The 21103-nt window shown below is 39.7% G+C and overlaps 1 protein-coding gene across 1 annotated transcript in view; it reads right to left on the bottom strand.

Moving 5' to 3' along the window:
• The window catches only part of eys (eyes shut homolog), a 141041-nt gene extending 120983 nt beyond the window's left edge, over positions 1 to 20058 (bottom strand). Inside the window, exons 1-7 of the mRNA XM_076742472.1 lie at positions 19314 to 20058; positions 18579 to 18695; positions 13049 to 13245; positions 12075 to 12202; positions 10257 to 10371; positions 7910 to 8069; positions 2472 to 2576 (exon numbers count right to left, since the gene is read on the bottom strand). Coding sequence (XP_076598587.1) covers positions 2472 to 2576; positions 7910 to 8069; positions 10257 to 10371; positions 12075 to 12202; positions 13049 to 13245; positions 18579 to 18695; positions 19314 to 20058 — 1567 coding nt within the window. The remainder of the gene's footprint in view (positions 1 to 2471; positions 2577 to 7909; positions 8070 to 10256; positions 10372 to 12074; positions 12203 to 13048; positions 13246 to 18578; positions 18696 to 19313) is intronic.
• Between the last annotated feature and the right edge of the window lie 1045 nt (positions 20059 to 21103).

Below are 21103 nucleotides of genomic sequence, written 5' to 3'. Positions count from 1 at the left end.
GTAGGAGTCACTTCACCATGGGAAGATGAAGCAGATGACGCATATGAGCGGAAGAGGCTTAGGTTTACTGAGATAACAGATGAGATTTAGTAGCAAGACTGGAAAGCCAGGGTACGCCCTGTGGAATTTCGTTACCATGGATCTGTGGCCACATCTAGTACCAGTTTACTCAGGGAGTTAGGGATTCATGATCAGGGATTATGGCAGGCTGCAAAGGCAGCTTCAGAGGCAGCTGAAAGAGCAACTGATGGCTCTGGCTGAAAAGAAAAGGCACCAGCTTGTGTGCAAACGATGGATATCTTTCTCGTGTTTAAGATAGGAGATACAGCAAATATCAGTGTCAGTGGTCAAACAACACGGTACTCGCTGTATAATAGTCCTCCACATCTGAGAGGTTTTTTAGCATTGGTCTAAAATATGCAATTTAGGCTGACAGTTGATTTAATAATCGGAGGGCAAATACAGTCATCCTTGGTAAATCTGTGAAACATGCATGTTTGTCCTGATCGGTGCTCTGAGCAGGTGTAACGGGGGCGGCCGTGATCACTGTTGAGCCTGCTGGGGTGTCATGGGTCTAATTCAACTTGACATATGTGACGGGAGGCTCCCTCTCGATAACCCCAGTGACATAGCCATCAGCCCACCCCCTCATTCCTCTAACGTCCCGGCAAGATTTCCACATAGACGCTGACTCAAAAAGCAGTCCCATCAGATGCAGTGTGTTTGAAAATGAGCGTTAAAATACTGACATCTGCCTCTTTTTTTTTTTTCTCCTTTAAATCGCTGATCAAACAATGAACATAAGGATCACCATTATCATCACCAACACAGCTGACATAAAGAGATCCATCATTCTGAAATGCTTTTCCCTACCTGATAAATTCCTATTTGTTAACGAAGTAGAAATGAGCTTAAAAGATTTAAAGTCAAAGCTGTAATCTCAGCTTTTTCATTACCAGCATTTTTGACATAAGGTTTCTGTGCTATTCTTACATTGTTAATTATTATTAGAAAGTCCTTGGTTCAAGCCCGCTGGCCTTTGAAAGAGTTTGCAAGTTCTCCTTGTGTCTGCAAAGGCTTCCTCCAGTTTTCTCCCTCAGTTCAAAGACATGCCAGCTAAGTGAACTGGAAACTCTAAATTCCCTGTAGGTATGACTTTGTTTTTCTGTCTGTGTGTTAGCCCTGAGACCGACGAGCAACCTGTCCAGGGTTTGCCCCACGTCTCATCCAGTGCATGCTGGCAGTGAGTCTCCAGCGCCCCCACAACTCTGAACAGGATGAGCTTTATAGGAAATGGATGGATGCACACTTCAGGCTATCATTCAGAATTTTTTAACCTATAGTGAGATGCACATAGACACTTCAAGGGCTGACATAATTCATCAGCTGATGAAAACACAATGACACATCTGAATGTCACCTTAAATAGTGACACTAATGTGCCTTGCTTCAGCAAATGATGAGACGGACGGACTCTCTGACCCACGTGTCATTAACACCGGTATTGTCCTTCAATGCTTAATTAAGCAACAGTGAACAAACACAGTAACCATCAATGTTACATTTCCCCGAAGCAGCCCAAAACATTCGCTGGGAAAAAGCAGCTAAATATAACAAATTCTTGTGAGGAAAAACATCACCTGGCTACAAAGATGATCTGCCCACAGTGTCTTTGGTCTGTCTGTGCAGTAAAATGTTCCAGTAAATCGGGCAAGAGCAGCATTTGCCAGACACACTAACCCTGCCAACATCATGAAGCTCCCGCGGGTGGTCCATCAGTTTACGTTCGGTGAATGTAAATTCAGGCTCAGCCCGTCAGGCACAATAAGCAATTACAGGAAAATTAATGGCAGTTTCATAATGTAATATTATGAATCTCTCATTAATATATTTGCACAATTTGGTTATATTATTGAGCTCTGGCAATGAGCTTAGTGATTTTTCTCAGCTGTCAATCACAGGCTCAGGCTGTGAACTGATACTGTGAACAGTGTGACCCTGGCTGTGCCTTGCTGCCTCTATACTGCAAGATGGAGCATGTTATGATCAGAGAACCAGCCACTTACTTACATTAAAAAAAAAGCCATTTGATAGCTTTATGTAAACATATTGGAAAAGAAAAAAAAACCTAATTTGGAATCTATTAAATAAATGAAAAAATGAGCCAAGAATAGAACATTTTTCTCAGTAAAGAAATATGATTCGTGCGATGAATTAAATCACGCTGACTTCTCTAGCTTTACCTCCTCAGGCAGGATGTGTCACAGTCGAGGGACCCCGCCGGCAAGGGCTAATCACCTTTGGTTTTCAGTGTACACTGAGATGGCCAGAGGGGCCCTGGCTGAGGATCTTAGGCCACATTTGCTGCATAAGAGTTAAAAAGCTCAGCAGTACTGCCTGCTACAACGGCTAATACAGCTACCACTAAAATGTTATTACAGAGATCTCGCTCTGGCCATAGCCCAGCATACCTGTAGGACATTGGCATTCATAGTGTCCTAGCAAGTCAGAGCATGTGCCATTGTGCTGACAGGGGCTGGAGTCACACTCGTCAATCTCAGTCTCACAGTTTGCTCCTGAGAAAAGAGAAAGAAATGAGTTGCATTTACGTCACATTACCCTCTTCACATGAGTGATAACATATTACATGTGTCATTACCTGTATATTGCATATTTAAAATACAACTTTGCCAAAAGCCCCTTTTCTTGTATGAAAGCAAGAAAAAAAACTTTTTTTTTTTTTTTTTTGTCCAACCAGGGGTCACCATCTGAATCCTACAGCATCTTAGTAAAGGAATGTCTGTCGCCTAATTATGGCTTCAGGAGAAAAAGGTGCTTTAACTGTTGCAGGCATCTCTTTAAGGAACATTTTGGGAAATACACTTATTCACTTCCTTGCCGAGAGCTAGATGAGAAAATTGAAGTCATTCTCATGTCTGTACTCCAAAGCCAGCAGCCAATTAACTTAACTTAACATAAAGACTGGAAGCATGGAGAAACAGCTACCCTGTCTCTTGCCAAAAAGTACAAAGAAATCAGCCTACCAACAATCGCGAAGTGCACTAATTAACATGTATCCCGTTTGTTCAATCAGTGCAAAAACCGAAGTATAAAAAACAACAAGTTGGGGCTTCGCAGGGAGATAATTTCTAGGCTGGGAGCACTCACAGCCTGGAGCCGTGTCATCACTGTGACATTGCCAGGCAGGTGTTGGTTGTTTTTACCTTTGGACAGAGCCAGGCTAGCTGTTTCCCCTCATTCCATTTGCTAAAGCAATGAAACAAGGCAGGAACAATAGTGTGCTGAACCATCACACCCCCTTTAAAGTGTCAAGATTAGAAAACGTAACAAAGTCTATATAGCTTTTCCCCCTGCTTGCAGTCTTTACGCTAAGCTAAGCTCATTCACTGCTGGCTTCATACTTAGCAGATAGATATGAGAGGGGTATTGATTTTCTACACCTAATAAAACTTTTGGCAAAAAAAAATGAATAAGCACATTTCCAGAAATGTGACACAGACCTTCCTTTTAAAACAATCTGCAGAATTCAAGTGCTGAGCCCTGTAAACACAAAGGGAGATGTTAGAGAAAATATACCCCTGCTTGGACAAGTTCACTTTCTTGTTGAGAAAATGGACACTTAATAACGAGCTCTGTCCCGGCTGAAGAGAGCTGACGAGGTGGGGAATGCAGCTTGCTTGAGAGGAGATTTGTTTGGTGCTCAGCTGCCTCAGCAGCTGCTAGTTCTGCCGCTGTGGTTGGGGGTGGGTGTCTTCCAGTGCAGGTTATTAATTTAAAATGTCCTATCATCAATAACAGCGCAGCAATGACATGTAGTGAAAGTCCCTTCTTGACAGTGGCACCCTCATGCTCCAGCACAAACACCATGATTGATATCATCTGCTCGGTAGTTGCTACAGGTCATTATATACAAAACATGCCATGCTGTGCAGCAGCAAATTATACAAATTTGTCCTACTAAAATCTGCGAAACGCCCACGCTCATTTACGGCTGGGAATAAAATCTATTATGTGGTATTTGAGCTTTTTATTTAATTTGGATTATATGAAATATGGCTATTTAAGATTTGAATTGTGTGTACTACAGTGTCTTAAAAGTCTATAAACGATCAAATTGAAAAAAAAAAAACATTGATGTTGAACGTCAATACCAGCTGAAGGTTCTTTTCATTGAACTTTAGCAAATCACCTCTTGCTCTTGTGCACAATCATTATTTAGCTACAGGTTCCTTAAAGCCAATAAAGCCAGATAAAGGTTTAAATGCAAACACCTCTCAGACCACTTCAGGTGAAGAATTACAGATTGTTTGTGACTTTTAAGCACACTCCTGGATGTTCGGTGGATTGTAAACTTGCATTTAACTGCATGTGTTTTACAATTAAAAATAGAAATTAATATGAATGAGACCATGCAAAGTACATGACAACAGCTGTTGTTCTATGAAAAATAAAGTCCTCAAAAATGAAATGTGAGTGCCGCGGCTTGAGTAATGTATCCTGAGCTATGATCTATGATAGAGTGGGGTTTCTGGGCAAAGCCTGAAATTAAATTGGCCTTTCTACGCTGCATGGCTCGGAATTCCAAAGCAAAAATCCCAAGATGCCAGAAAATGATGAATTCTATCAGTCACTAAGACCTGCCATGGCGTAAGAGACAATTTTCCATTACTGAAGTGGCAACAGATTTTCAGCTTTGAACAGAGGGAAAAAATCGTGTTCATGTAGTGCTATGTAAGGGCTTATCTGACTGACAGGTGAGTGTGTCAGGACTTAAAGCTAGATTGGGAAATACGCTACAGGCCAAAGCCAGAGTGCACTGGGGAAGGGAAAAAAACAAAACACATTCACTGGTTGTTTAAGCAATAAAACAAGAGTAGAACAATACTCTGCGGCACCATCATAACCCCTACAGTATAACATATATAGTATGCAATGCAGCAAGGATCTGTGTTGTTCCATACTGTCAATACTGTGCTGTACCATCATGGCATTGATCAGGAATACAATGCTCAGCAAGGACGCAGTCTGTGTTTGTTTTTTCAGCAGATAATGTTGAGAATAGAGAATGTGACAAAGTCTATATAGAAATGTTTACACATTGTATTATGCTAATAACCCTAACATAGAGTCTCTGCTAGTCACATCAGTATTAGCTTATTTATAGGTATGCACTGATGTTTCGATGTGGGCTGTGCATTGTTCTTGTAAAATTAACCTGTCATTACTAAAATGCCATTGCGTGGTCTCCAGTCAGGGAGGTTTTGAAGCGATGACGGACAAACATGACACCTCCGTTTCTATGTTTGTTCAGTCTTTTTAAGGCATAGTAAATGAAAAGGGTTCCCCTTAAACCTCATACTCTGTAGCAACCCCTTTTGCTTTAGTGTATCTGCCTTGTTCCCATGTTTTTTTTTTAGAACCGTTGTCATTGATAGCTTAACAACTTTCGGCCATGTTCCGAGCTGGCAGCTAATTAGGAAGCAGTTTGCCAGAGTACTTGGATTAAATGCAGTCAGCAGCAGGCCTTAGAAATGTCAAGTAGGCAAGGCTACTGGTAAATAAGCTTTAAGGTTAAAAAAAATCACTTCATCAAGAGAACTGGCCTTTGCTTAAAATCAGTGCTTTGTAAATCACAAGCCAACTACAGATTTCTTATCTAAAACATTATCATTTTTCAATTCATTAAAGACGTTCAATTATGTCCAGTGCTACTTTTGGCACTTTTCTGTTTGGATTTAGACAAATCAAAAGTGTTTGCATTAGGTACAGTCTTTTTTGAGGTCGCTTATGCTGGAAAGCAGCAACTGCTAATACCACTAATAATAAAAAATGGATTGATCCCTATGGGGAGTTTCTGTTTTTCCTTGTCCACCTCCTCAGGGCTGTCAGAGTTCAGAGGTCAGTTATGGAGCAGCAGCCAGTGAGCTGACTGTGATTCAGTCTTGTGAGACATTAATCAGTGCGGATGCTTGCAAATATGAACCTAAAACTGAGTTAAAGAGTGACCTCTACTCTCATTATGCTGCCCTGATGACCCACGTGCAATCAATGTACGGTATCAGAGGCCTTTGAATGAACCCAAATGTGACCCCCTGTCCTCAGATGTGACAGGGATTAGCCCACTGTGCTACTCAGGGACAGATGTCCAAGTTTACTTCATGTCAGCTATATGGATATTAGCAAAAAACGCCTCAGGAAATTAAATGAACTTGTTAAGAATGTCTGTTTAAAAAGTTTTAAAAATCAATGATAAATGCTTGAAAACTCTGTGGCATTGAAAATGAACAGCTCATTATGATACTGCTAACGTAATACACTTTCAGCCCACTTGCTTACCTGCATTATCAAAACCAAAGCAGTGTCGAATAACAAAGAAGGCACTCCAAGTACAGGAGCTAACCTAAGCTAATGATAACCTAGCTTACCTGCCCAGGATGAAATGGAAGTGCTCTGGAGTAGAAAGGTAAAAGGTTGCTTTTAAAACGGGACAAACTACAGCTACCACACCCATAATTAACTTACATTTACCACTTTGTTAATGTTGCTCTGTCTGACACATGAAAACTCACCTTGAGATAATATGGCTAATTTGTTAGCTAATGTGTTAGCCATACCAACTGGTGCTTCTCTGCACCTATTAGTCAAAAATGGCCTAAAACCTGTTTGTGTCAGTTTAATCCAAGGTTAGTTTTACAAGTGAATTTACTGGTAATGGTAATAATAGTAATAGTAACTGTAGTGTGAGTCAGCATATTTTTAGAGGATTCACTGTTTGGTGTTCCTTTAAAGACCATTTGATGGAGTTGGATGGTGGTTGGGTCGAGGTAACATGAGAGATTTTGGTATGCTTGAGGTTCAGTTGAGCTCCATAAATCACAAGAGACACCAGACGAAGAATTCTTTCAGAGCTTCTTCTAATAGACTTCAGATTTTTATCCTAATTCTACTTTATTTCTACATAGATTTTAATATTTTCTTCCTCATCTCAATATTATTTTATATTCATTTTTTTTTATGTCCATTCTGTTTTTTTCTATGTAAAGCACTCACTTGGTACATGTGATTTCTTTCTTGGAAAGCACTTTGAGCAATTCCTGTTTGAAAGTTGCCATACAAATACAGTTTTTTATCATTATTGTTATTATTATTATATAATCCACCACTACCTGCCAGATCTCCTCCTCCTCTTTTATGAAAACTATGTGAAATAGTGAGTTCTACGATGACAAAGCAGCAGAAAAGATTACATTTCCTTTGCAAAGCTTTTTATATGACATAAAATCACAATGGACACCTGTCAGCCAATTGGAAACCAGTATTTCCTTTGACCACAGAATAAATACATTTATTTTAGCATGGTAGAAATCATGCATTTATGATGAAATACATCATGTTTCTCCTGACTTGTTTAGGTTTTAAGCCATTTCTATGCCATCTGCTTTAAATGCCAACAAAAGGCTGAATAGAAACATTTATAATTTATGGATTGCTCTCAGCATGAGATCTCTGTGTCAAATGTCGAGCATCAGACTGCAGAGTCACTGTCTGAAAGGAATAACATATCCAGAAAATGACTGCCGTCACTACCTGTGTTGCATGTCTGCCTCATATCTTCTCAGAATTGTGCGCACATTGCATATCCGGGATGTTTAAATAACAACAAAGTCTATAAATGTCACGAAAAAACACGGCTGTGCCAACAGCATGTAACTGTCAAGCTATACCTGTTCATGTCAGATTTTCCCCAAACATCAATCAGTCATTCCTTGCCCCATGACCAACCTTCCCACAAGGGTTTGTACAAATCGATCTGTATTCTGAGATATCCTGCCAACGGACAGACAGATGGAAGGGGGCAAAAACAGATAATAAAGCAAAGATATCTCACCTGTGAAGCCGAGGGGACATTTGCAGGTGTACTGTGGGGGAGATGATGGCTGACTTGTTGTAATGCATGTGGCTCCATTCAAACAGCGGTTTGGTTTTATCAGGCAGGCATCGCCTACATATTGACAAAACTCTCCAAACCATCCTGGGGCACAAACACACTGCAGGAAAACAGTAGAATATTTGTGAGATCAGGGTACAGTACATGAACTTTGCAGCCTGTACCAACAAAATTTACGACACAAAGAAGTATGTATTAGAGCAACAATATATTTTTCATTGCGTTTTACCACAATGCCCTGTTTTTCTATTTAAACAATGACTTTCTGTTTGGTGGTACTCACCTCCATATTATGTGAACAGCACAGGAATCATGTCCCATTTTACCCTTGGGGAGCATGAATAAAAATGAAAACAATTTGCACACTCTTCATGGATTGTGGCTGTAAACACCCTCAAATAAAAGGGTCAGGTCACCCAAATTACAAAAAGCCCTACTTTCTCACCTACCTCGACTGAAATGTACCCACACAGATTTAGTTTAATTTGCTCAGGTTTTGAGATATTCTCCTGTGAAATTTAAAAAAAAAAAACACGATGGAGGTGAGTGGAGCTTATAGTACTTGCAGCATTAAGAAATAACCTTTTACCATATCATTTGCAAGAATAATTGAAACCCCATCTAATAATATTTTAAAAATCAACAATTTAGTTGAGTTGAACTTTAATTAAATGAGCAGACTCATTTATCAAGAATGAAAGGAAATAGATTAATTAAACGTCCTCAATCAGCATGCTCAATCAAGCTCCATCCCACATGGTAACAGAGAGCTAGCAAAAACTAGCAGCAGATGTTAAAGTTATAGACTGTGTGCTTTACTTAAGGCTACCATCTGCTGGTTAACTGAAAAATCCTCAAACATAGACAATATATTCCCCCCAGTAATATAATCAGAGCAGTAGTGTTGGTGTGGGCTGCACATCTGATGGGAGAATGCAATGTGCACGCATTCAGGCTGTAATTTTACTTCATTTCTAATCAAAGGAATGCAGAAGAATTATCTGTACGTGTGATGGAAGTGTGTGCTGCTGAATACAGATTAGAATTTAATTATATGGGAATACTGTTAATCAATACATGGCATAAGAGCGAGCGTTTCTTATTTTTCAACATGCTGAGGTCACCACCAATGAAATAATATTGTGATGGAAGCAAAAACATCTGAGACAGATATTGAGAAACAAAGTACCATAAATCCAAACCTGTGTGCATGTACCACCACTGTACTGTAGGTGAGTAATGGGTACTCATACAGCCAAGTGAGAAAATGTTAGTTTTTATTTGCGTGAACCCTTTTAAGCTATAAATGAGCACTTTAACCTTGCTCATGTTTTCATGATAAATCCAATGTGTTGAAGAGGAGATCCAAAAAAAAAAAAAAATTCACATTCTTGTCCAAAAGGTCTCCTCTGTACACTTAACGATAAAATCTGTTCTACGTGACCTCTAGCTTTGTCCTGTCTGTACAGAGCATCTTCATGACAAAAGGGGGTGAAATTAGTGAGTTACCTTTAATGAACCACCCAATGGTTTTTCACACTCAAAGGAAAACCTCATCAAAAACATGAATAAAAAATAAAAACAGAAGAAGAAGAAATGGCCCATTTGCAGTGAGCAACACTTTTGATTATGTCTGACCCCCACCTACACAGAGCATCTAAAAGTGGATTTTAGATTAAGAACACTCTCAGTGGTCTAATGGAACAAGACTGATGGAGAATAATTAGGAGCTATGGGGCATTACAGAGCAGTCTCAGGTGTTATAACAAATACAGACGTTTGAGGAGACTGAGCAATAGGGAGGCAAATTAGACCAGAACCTGTCTGTCTGAGCAATGTGTCCACATACTCACAATGATTAATGGCTTAGAATTAGATTATTGCTGTCTATAGACATCCTCAACCAGTCTGTCATTCTTTGCTGTTGTGTATTTCAATTAATGACAGGTTTTCTGAACTTAAGAGACCAAAGATGGAAGGAGCTTTTATGCTGTAACATGCAGCAGCCTATAGACGCATTCAATACACCTTAAGTATCTCCAGGCACTCTTATGTTTGTACTTTTATGGATTAATGCATCATTTAAAGAGATGGCATTATTTAGTCTTTGAAAATTATTACAAATTATACAAAGTTTTAAAAAATGATTGCTAAAACAAAAAAAAATATTATATTAATCACAGCTGTGCTTATGAATGTGTTTATACTGTAATTAAGATTCAGCATGAGTCATATTTTGTGTGCTTATAGCAGCATTTCATTAGGACTGAAACACTGAACTACCTACCTGATATCCGCCAATTATGCTCATGCACAATCCGTCATTTAGGCAGTTGATACTGAGGAGCCTGCAGTAGTCAATTATTTCTTCACAATTCTTCCCGGAAAACCCTCTCAGACATCTGTTAAGAGGAGGTCAGTGTCATCAGAATCAATTCACCCTGAGCCTTGAGCACTAATAAGCCATGTTTTTTTTCTTTTTTTTTTTTACAAGAGAGGTGGGGTTATAATTTCTACACGGCCTGCTTGTGATGTGGGTGAGACTGGGTGTGCAAATGATTCGTCCAATTTTCATGACCTGGATTGCTAAATGGGTGGAGTTAGCATATCAGGACAAATTAAGCTCCACTTTAATTCAGAAATACAACCATTCGCACTCCACAGTTCACTGATTGTACTGTCCGATATGGCAAATGCACACTTCACTTAATTAAGCTCTCTACTAATTTTCATTTACTGTACTTTTCACTCTGATTTAATTCAAATTTCTTAAAGTATAGGAGCTGTCATAATGGGAAAAATGAAATATCAGCATGCAAGCACTGCATGTCCATTATTAAGTGTACAGCCATCACGTGTCTCCACATTTATAACATAGAGTCTTGGAGCCAACATCCGAATGAATGTGTTGAGTACTAATCAGTGTTGCCATCTGGCGCAGGACTGTATAATAACTTGATTTAAAAGACATGGGATGTAAGGTGGAGTGGAGAGCTCACAAGCAGAGCCCAGTCAACATGAATATCCTTTCTCAACAAACCTGAAAACATATTCATATGAATCCCACTAGTGACTCACCATCTTGTCTGTCAGAACGGTGTTTCATATGGGTGTTTGCTTAACAATATATCATACAGCCATATTTGAGTATATATCTGCGATAGCACAACTTATCTGGACAAAGACGAGCAGCTGTAGAAGCACCAACAGGAGTTTTAGTCTGTGCTAAAAACAGGTTTCAGAGTGATAATGAGCATCAAAGGCAGACTGTGATCGAGTAGAAGTCTGTATCTTCCGAGAGACTTTGAGAGGCAAACTGCTTTAAGTTTAAATGGCAAGTCTGGGTGCCTTCACTGCCTCTGTTGGTTTAGAGTCGAGTCATTACTATATAGAATGGTGGCAATGCTTTTTTTTTTTTTTTTTTTTTTTTTTTAAATCAATATGATTTAAATAAGAATTGACCAATGTCATTTCTTTCTCTCTTTAAAGGATTAAGATGGCATATTTTTTATGCCATTTCTCAATACTGTACAGTACATGGTGTCATTTTTCAAAAAGCCACATAATTTCCTGAAAGTGATGGGAACTGTATTTTTGACTCAGAATAATATCACACAATAATATGAAATACAGCAGTTCCCATAATACACTTCCCATGTTCTAGGAAATGATCCAGTGTAACATTGAGGCTTACTGATGTTTTTAATAGTGCTTTTTTTAATATACTTTTTCAACAATAATGGAGGTCTATGGCACAGAGAAATAAGCTACGCCAGGCTTTGGATACACAGACGAGACTTAAGTCAGTTGGATCCGTTCATTGTTGGTTTGGGTCTTTACATGGGATTTGTTGACAAGAAAAATATAGAATATCACCAGCCAACAATGAGGCTTGAGTTTCTGCCAGGTAGGTATGTATTAGCCCTCAAGCTTTTAAGTCAAATGTAAATCCTAATCACATTAAAAGGATGGAAGAAGGGAAAAAAAAAAAAACAGAGACCTATTTTCATTCACTCTCTGTGGGAGACACATTCACAAGACATTCCAATCATCTAGAAAGGGGACTGTGAGAGTGGCCTCTATTAGATCCCAGTATGTGTTTCACCTGCAGACATAATCATTTCCCCTGGACACACAGGTGGCATTGTTGAGACATGGTGATGGGCTGCACAGGTTCTGCTGCCTCCTGCATGCTGGGACCACATTACCATCTGCACAGACACATTCAGAGGCCTGCAAACAGGGGCAAAACAAACCAGGTCATCTTTCAGCTTGGGAAAACAGGGTTAGATTACACAATGGTGCACAAGATCCGCAACTGTTGAAGCATTATCAATAAACAGGCCATTCACTGTAGTGATAGAATTGTGCCTTGACTGGCTCATATTATTGTTACTGATCTCTACAATTACATGCAATCCAATCTAAGCAGGCAAGTAAATAATAGGTTTTATATATGTTTTAATATGAGTTTTAGAAATCATACCAGGCTAATGAATGCTAATGGTCTGGGAACCCACAGTTAAAGAGATTTGAATTTCATATTAAGCCTCTAGAAAAATATCTATGTCAAGCTGCAGCAGTATCACGCATTATTTTGATGAATGTCCCTTTTAGTCTGCTCTACTCTGGTATTCTTAGGTGGGTTGTGAAAATGTGTATAGTGCACTTGGCATACTGTAATGAACAAAACAAAGGTCAGAGAAAGACAATTAGACCATTACTGTATTTTCTCCGGTGCATCCTCGAGAACATTACAAACACCTTTGCAAAATGTATGACCACAACAGCATTTCCAATGAAAGGTGAAAATTGCAGCAGGCATCCAATTACTAAAATCATTCGATGAGAGCCATTTCAAACTGGCACTTAAGGATGCACCCGGTCATTCAATCAAAAAGCCAGAGGAAGCAAACTCTCTTTCCCATAGCTCATCTTCAGGAGGAAATATTAATTGCTGCTGCAGCCTTCAAAATGAAGCCATTTGATCTTGTTTCAACAAACTATATTAATTTCCATGTGCCATTCCTTGTTTATGCCCCACTGAGATAAAACAAATGAGGGAAATTAAGTCCTCACATGCTGCCCTGCAGTGCAAATCTGCTCCTCCTGACATGCATATGACATGCAATTGAAGTCAACTTGGGAGTCGCAGTAGAGGCCCCCGAATCTTTCTGGGCAATGACACACAAATCCTTTGGGGCTCTCCTCACATACACCCCCATTTCTGCACGGATTTGGATCACAGGGGGCCTTCCTCTTCTCACAAGGTGGTCCTGCAAAATAAACAGCACAAAATTGTTCGACCTTTAGTCAGATGAGGAATTTATGTCTGGAAACTATTATGTATAAAAACATGTGAACTTGTGTCATCTGCCAAGCCAACATCGACACATTCTACTTAAAACTACTAATTCCCATGTGGTGAGCTTGGAAAGTCACATGGGACAGGTATGGAAATACCTTCAAAGCAATCTAATCAAATTTATGCCTGAAAAGATTTGACTGACGTGATTTTTAATCCATGGAGGAATGTGTGATTGACGTATTTCATCAATAATTAGACAGGATGAAGGCATACTCAGGACCACGTCTTGTCACTAACCACGTGCACGCAAATATTCTCATAATTACACTAAAGACAAGACTAACTGCACATAGTGTCACCGCTGTCAACAATGGCCTCTGATCGATATTATACTGTAGAGCAGAACCTAAATGCCCATTTCAGACATAAACCGCACCAAGTGGGAAATAATTAAAACCACCAAAATGATCCAGCACAAGGAAATGATGCTTCAATCAAGCTCAGGAAAAGACTAAATTATTTACTGTAGTTCTTGGTAGTGTACAGAATTGTTCTGCCCAATAGAGTAACATCATTCACTTTCACCCAATTCACTTCAGGGAAACCGAACTTGTAGTGAAGAACATGGTGAATGCTGTGAACAGCTAACAGCTAACAAACCTAAAAATAAACTATTAGGTTTGGTTCACCTAAAAATGCATGGTTTTCACAGACAGCTCTAAACAGGGACCTGAGTGAGTGCTCTTGTGTTTTTCCTGCTTCGGAGAATTGCCTCCATCTCGGGGCGTTGGATTTCATGCTGTGTGTGTGTGTGTGTATTAAAGTTTGTGCTTGTACAGCATAGCAGGGCTGGTCTGGTCTGCAGCTGCCATCCCATGAAGTCAGGGCTTGTGGAGTATAAATGAGCATTTGGGTCAGCACCATGGTCAGACTGTCAGCTGTTTGACGGCACGGTAAACACTGAGGACACACTTGAAAGGGAGTAAAGAAGCATGTGGTTCCCACCTGCGTCTGTTACCTATGTCCTGGTAACTGGTGACGTATTTTCCTCAGTAAAGCAGCTTCATTGTCTTACAAGTCAATATCATAATGGAACGTGAGTAATACATGAATGGAGCATAAGGAGTATACAGTATGTTCAAGAGTGTATACACACAGACGACAAACACCAAACACAATGATAAGTAATTTTCTCTAATGCACTTATATTCACTTTATTGGATATAGGACAGCTTATTACTGCACTGTGTGTTCTTTACTATACTGCTCCATTATTTTCATCTATATTTTATTCAGCTCATTCTATTGTAACTGATTTTGCATTAATTTTCATTGTTTTTATGCTGTTTTACAACTTTGTGCAACCTTTCTGCATGTTGACCACTTGCTAATAAACTTGTCTCCAAATTATATATAACGTTATATAATACTGTATAGCAACATACTACGTTTTCCCAACGTACGTGCTTGTATTCATTATTAATATTTACTGCATTATTAAATATCTTTGTGCTTGCAGCACTGAGCGCAGCATATTCAATCGCTTTATTAAAATGACTACAGGTCAAAAACAATGCAGCCATTATTATTGCTTTTTCCACTATTATTATCATTATTACGACACAACAGTTTATATATTGATTATTTAAAATAGGAAATGAAAAAATGACTCCAACCATGACTTCCAACTTGGAGAGTCTGAAATTTCGATCCTGTGAGTGCACAAAAATAAGCCGACGCCTCTGTGCCACATGCAGGAATAAAAGAAAGTCGTCATAAAGATGCATAAATGATTTTCATGGAGGATTTCCACTGAACTGTAAACTAAGTAACTCAGTGCTGCAGCAAGGTTCGTAAGCATGTTCCCAGATGAAGAAATTCTGAACTAAGCTGTAGCCAGGAGTTTTCTAAATACTGCAGCACCACAACACGTTCGCCACCAGCAGCTTAAGCAGAGACAGGGTAAGGCTGTAGTGACATTGTATGCAAAGGATAAAATTAGACTGAATTCACTGGAGGTTCAAGGTGAATAAAATTTGATGTTATTCCCTGGTGAGGGTTTTCATTTTTGTGTTCCTCACAAGGTGCCTACACATTTATCTTTCCAGTGACTCTTTCTGTGCATATTTTCTTTAATCCCCCTGCTGATACAAGTGCTCATGTCCCAGAGGCTCCTCATAGCCTCCTCTGTGGGCATCAATCTTACTGTGTACAACTTCAGGGCTTGCTTTTTCCTCAACTCATTTTCCACCAGAAATTGAGTTTTCATAACTGGTCCACTAAAAGTTGCGCCAATATAAACTTCTATATTTTTGGGAAGACTTCCATCTGCCACGTATATTTATGATAGAGATGATGGTTGGATCACGCTCTGCACTCAAGAGAGAAGATCCTAATATGTGATCATTTTAGTTTAGGTCATGCACGGTAAAACATATTTATATTTTTTTACTATCATTTGTGCTACCACATCACCTCAGACACCCTTATCAATGCAGAGATTATGAAATGCAGCAATGTAATACCAATAAAAAACATTGTGTCGGTATCGAGTTAAATAGTTTAGCAAGGGTAATGACTGTACATGGTGTAAATTAAACTTTGGAAATTTCACATTACTACCAAGAAGACTGCAAAACAATTAACACCTTATACCAAATGGAAACGGTCCCATAAAGATGGTAATACCTTGCAACAAATACCCCAGAGGTAGTGCAGAGGAGAGTCAAATCAAAAGAAAATCTCATTTGAAACGTCCCATGAGTTTGGCTCATTATTCTGTGCGCATAGACTTTGGCCTATGAGGGCAGCCAGCGCTGGAGCAGCCACTAACTTCCAGTTGATTAATGAGGCAACTGCAGCAGGGAGGTAGAGGAAGCACAAGCTCCACAGAACTCCCAAGAAGCTGATGCGACAGCAGGACACCATGACTATGCAAAAGCACCCAGTGGAGTGCTCTTACTTGAGAGAGCAGCAGCAATTAAAGCAAATTAGATAAAATCTGCAAAGGCAAAGGGTGAATGTAACTCACCAATTTGTTTCTGATGTGAATTATATGAATTATCCATTCAGAGTCAGATGAGGGCGGACATCTTTACAATGCCCACTGTTTCCTCTGGTTTTACCAAATGTCTCGTTATATCAGTAATTCATTGGACGAGAAAATGTCCTTTTCTGTTTCTCAGCTGTGTCAGGTCGTTACTGACAGCTCGTCGCAAAAATCCTTTACATTTTATCAAAAATGCGTCATGTTTTATCAACAAAATAGTGCTAAAGCTAATTTAAATTCTTTGACATTCGTGTACATTGTGTTTTAGTGCCACTGAGGAAGAAATCCAAGGGCGAGGGGCTGTGATATCATAAAGAAAACATGTGACATTTGAGAGAACTATGTCAGGCACAAACGAGGGAAAAATCAATTCATACGCGACTATTTTGACAATCAAGTAATTCAGTGTCGCCTTGATAATCAACAAACACGTTCTTTGTTGAATACACGTCCTTTATCTGATTATAGACATCCAGCATTCAGGTCAGCTTACATTTGGCATTCACTGCATACAGGAATATGAAAGCAAAGCAGTAACGATCTATCCTGTAATCTTCTCTTTTAAATGTTAAGTAAGTTCAGAGTTGATCTCTAAAACATCTGATACTCCCCTTCCCTCCCTGTACTTGTGCTTTCTTCTTCTTTTACTGTATAGACTTAATCTCCTCGCTCAGAACCGGATGCCAGACACTACTGGAAGTAACCTTGGAACCACTTCTCCAAAATAATAAGCTGAAAGCATGGGCTGGACTGGGAAGGCGAAGCTATGACACTTCAAGAATGCTGCCAGGACAAATTGTGCTGCAAACAAAACAATGAATCAATGTGAAGAGCCACCTGCGGTTTTTACTCCAGGAAGTTCACTGCAGGCTTGGTTTTACAGCAGACAGTGATATCCAGGGCATCCGGAGGAGTATCCAGGTCTTGTAACCCATTTGTGTGTGATACCCATTAACCTAAGTGTACATTACTGGAGCAAATGAGACTCATTACCTAAATAATAGGTGAAGCTGAAACATCTCATAAACATGCTCACTAGATCAAGAGTGCCACCCAACGCTCGAACACAAGCCTCCGGCAACTTGTCTAAATCACACAGCACAATTTCTCTGCCAATGAAAAATATGTTACAATTGTGTCTGACTCCCTTTTATAAATGATTCATGGGGAGACGTATTAGCATACTTAAGCACTGACTTGGCTGAAGTGGGTATTATGAGCTGAACAGACCACCAAAACCATGAGCATAAAACACAGAGTGAGACAGAACGTCGTAGAAATTAGAAAGCAGAGAGCTGTAACTTTGAACACTGGCATAAATCACATTTTTAGTTCTGCTCTATCTGCTTAGACCAGGGTACATTAAATAATTAAACACACACAAAAAAATATGAATGCTGTTATGTTCTTAGACATACGATTCCTTTTTCAACCCAATCACCAGAATGAACACTGGCATTACATGTTGAAACTTATGTTCTTCATGTTCAAACTTTACATTTCTTTACAGTTTAATTTTCAATTCTATGTCACAACAAGGCTGTGGTTAAGGTCTGGTAAGGTTGAAGCACAAAAACCACTTGCTTAGGGTTAGGAAAAGATCGTGTTAGGGCGGGGAAATATCTCAACGTCCTGTTAAAAATTCCTGGTTTAGTCGCCACAAACATGGTCCTAGCAGTAGTCTGCAGGAAGGCTCCCAGAAGTTGACCAGCATCAAAGTTCTGATTCAACATGCTCAGCAGAAACAATGTGCAGTAAATCCCTCTTTAATTGATCGCTGTAAACCTTTGTTTTATCAACTGCGACACGCTCAGTTAGCCAGCAGTTTAGCCCTGGCTTTTTACAACCGCATGTCACCGGTCGTAACATGAGGCATTTGACTTGAAGTGGCTGCTTCATATATTATGATGACAAATATAATATCAAGTGGTATCAGGTTTAAAGCCCACAAGGAAATGCTGATCTTTAAAAGATATATGGCTTTTGTAGTTTTCAGCTTTGACCTTTCCAAAGATAGTTGCCCCTTGGAGGCAAATGACATGATTGTGCATAAGGAACAGGGATGCAGCAAAATCCTTCCCACTGCCTTAAGTAAACAGCATCCTGATGAAGTGATTGGTTATCTGTAATTCGCCTGTCAGGGACGGGAAGTGTAGAATGACATTCGAGGATGATGTTTTCATTGTCATCCTGTGGTGACAAGACAATTCATCTATATTATAGCACCAACCAGCTGAAGAAGAGCTGCTTACCAGAGAATCCTGTGTCACACGTGCATCTGAAGGAGGAAGGCAACACTTGAACGCACGTCCCATTTTCACAAATTCTCTCACAGTTTTCTCTTCCGATGACTTCCGAGCAGTTAACCCCTGAAACAAGTGGCAATTCGGATGAGCACAGAAACGCATGAGACAGAGAGGATATTCCTGGATTATGAAGTTTGTGTGCATGCACCATAGTTGATGCTATTTATTTGAATTTCTAATTGAAAAAATGAAAATGAGATGAGTACTAACACGGCTGAGGAGAGTACACACTGGCTGTAAAGAGATTAAGAAAGAAGTCATTTGGAATGCAAGCTGGTTTAATATTAATTCTGTTTGCATTACATGTGAGTGCCGGGGTCTATGCTGAATAACATTAACTTGATGTCTCCAATAAATGTATAATTGAGGAGGCAGCTTGCATTAAATATCAAGTTACTTTTATATTCTTTCAGTTACTCTTGACTAATCTGAGAGTAAAATTCTGTCAAATGCATCAGTCAGATTATACAAAACATACAAACATGATGGGTTCCTCCGGGGAGATGAAGCTCTTTCATGCAGACATAACTCATGGCATCAAATAATAATATCGGATTTAAGACAATTTCATTGCAGAACAGAGGCAAATATCGTAAAGTGTGCTACATTTTCAGGTGTTTTTGATCCAGCTCTGATTAAGGAGAGAGCTCTACAAATGGGATCAGCGGGTTTTGCCCTTACCTGTAAAATGTGGAGGACACAGACATTTATATGTTCTGTGGTTTGGATCTGTGGATCCATTGCTCAAACAAACTCCTTTGTTTTCACAAGGGTTATCCAAACAAGCATCAGACTTTTCACAGAACCTCCCAGAGTAGTGGTGGTGGCATCGACAGTGGTATGCTCCATCCAAGAGTCCTGTTTGACAAATACCGCTCCCCGAACAAAGTCGCAGCAGAGGAGAAGCCTGACAAAGCTGCACTTTAACAGACACGTTGAGCCTTAAGCCGAGCTTGCACAGGTGCACGTCTCCCTCACGCAGAGCGATGAAGTAATGATGACCCGGGACGAGCCACTTGGCCTCGACTTGCTCACTTTCGTTTATATTGTGTGGGAAGAGAAACTGATCTTCCAGCTGTCCATTTGTGGAACAGCTTTCAAAGTTGTCTTCTGACACATTGAGGAGTCTGATGCCATAAGACTTCAGCGTTTCATCAGCAGACATCAGCAGTTTGTCTCCATGTTGCAGCTGAAGTGGGCATATCTGTGGGAAGTTGAAAGGGTGCGCAGTTGACTCCTCTCCCCCATGAAAATCCCAACACTCAGAAACGCTGCTACAGATATTTCCTATGAGAGTCCAGTTCATTTGGATTGTGTGCTGTTTAAGGTGCCATTCAAGTGAAGCTTGTCTGTTGCAAACTGTTTGGCAGTGGATCGTGTGGACAGCCACAAAGATGGCAATCAAGTGAAACGACGAAGCCTCCATGTTCCCACTCTCTTAACTAATTCATTCAAGTCAATCTGGAACTTTTAAATGCAACTTGTGTCATCTGGAGAACGGATGAGGCAAATGCATTGTATCTGCTCCGAGAGGTCCACATGAATAGTAGCAACCTGAAAAAAACAAGGATTGTGATTAATGATTTGCAAAACAAAGACAATCTACAAAACCATCACGTCTCTCTGATATTATCTTATTCTTACGGCTCAAAAACAAGACAAGGGACCCGGAGACCACACGGCTATCATGAACACTTTGTTTCATTGTAACACATTGACTTGAGCGAGTCTAGCAGAGCTGTCATAATCATATGCAGTGCTGCTGACCACCAAGTGTGTCACAGCAGCCCCGGCCTGCCTGAGGTTTCTACAGAGAGTGACAATGTCGGATAAAATATTCTCTTTCCCTTGCCGGTGCCTCAGTGTCTAGCGGTGAGATGAGTTAAAGCAGACAGCATTGTCTTTTTTCCCTCAGGCCCTTTTCATACGTGTGCACGAGATAAAACAACAAAGTAGAGATGCCTCCCTGCAAGAGAGAAACTCTGCTTCTTGATCAGCTCACGAGGGCTGATATGAATAAGTGCATGGTGATAAGTAATAAAACGTTGAATATGGAACACCAATATCAATAGAGGCTGGAGTGATAGAGTGAATATGATTGCAAGTATTGTCAGGACGGCTGTGCGTGCACCCAGAAGATCTCATTTACATGAGATGAAGTTGACTATTGTGTTTCCCCGAACAAATCGGAACACTGTCACCTGATATCTGAAGAAAAAATAAAATAAAGAGGACAAAAAGAGGACAAAATGTGTAACTGGTTTGTGTATGTAGTTTTTATTGATTATTAGCACAATAAACAGCACTAGTAGTTTATCTATTTTCAGTTTCATCTTTTATTTAAAGCTGCTTTTATTAATACTTCTGTATTAACAATGAATTAAATGACTATGTCTAATGTCCCTCATAGTGATTAATCTATACAAAGAATTATCCCTTCGGCACTTAACATAGGCTTTTATGGCCTTTAA

This window comes from Chaetodon auriga, chromosome 11, assembly GCF_051107435.1.
Source record: "Chaetodon auriga isolate fChaAug3 chromosome 11, fChaAug3.hap1, whole genome shotgun sequence".
Taxonomy (NCBI): domain Eukaryota; kingdom Metazoa; phylum Chordata; class Actinopteri; order Chaetodontiformes; family Chaetodontidae; genus Chaetodon; species Chaetodon auriga.
Note: the sequence above shows the minus strand (reverse complement) of the source record. Positions and strands in the feature narration are given on the sequence as shown.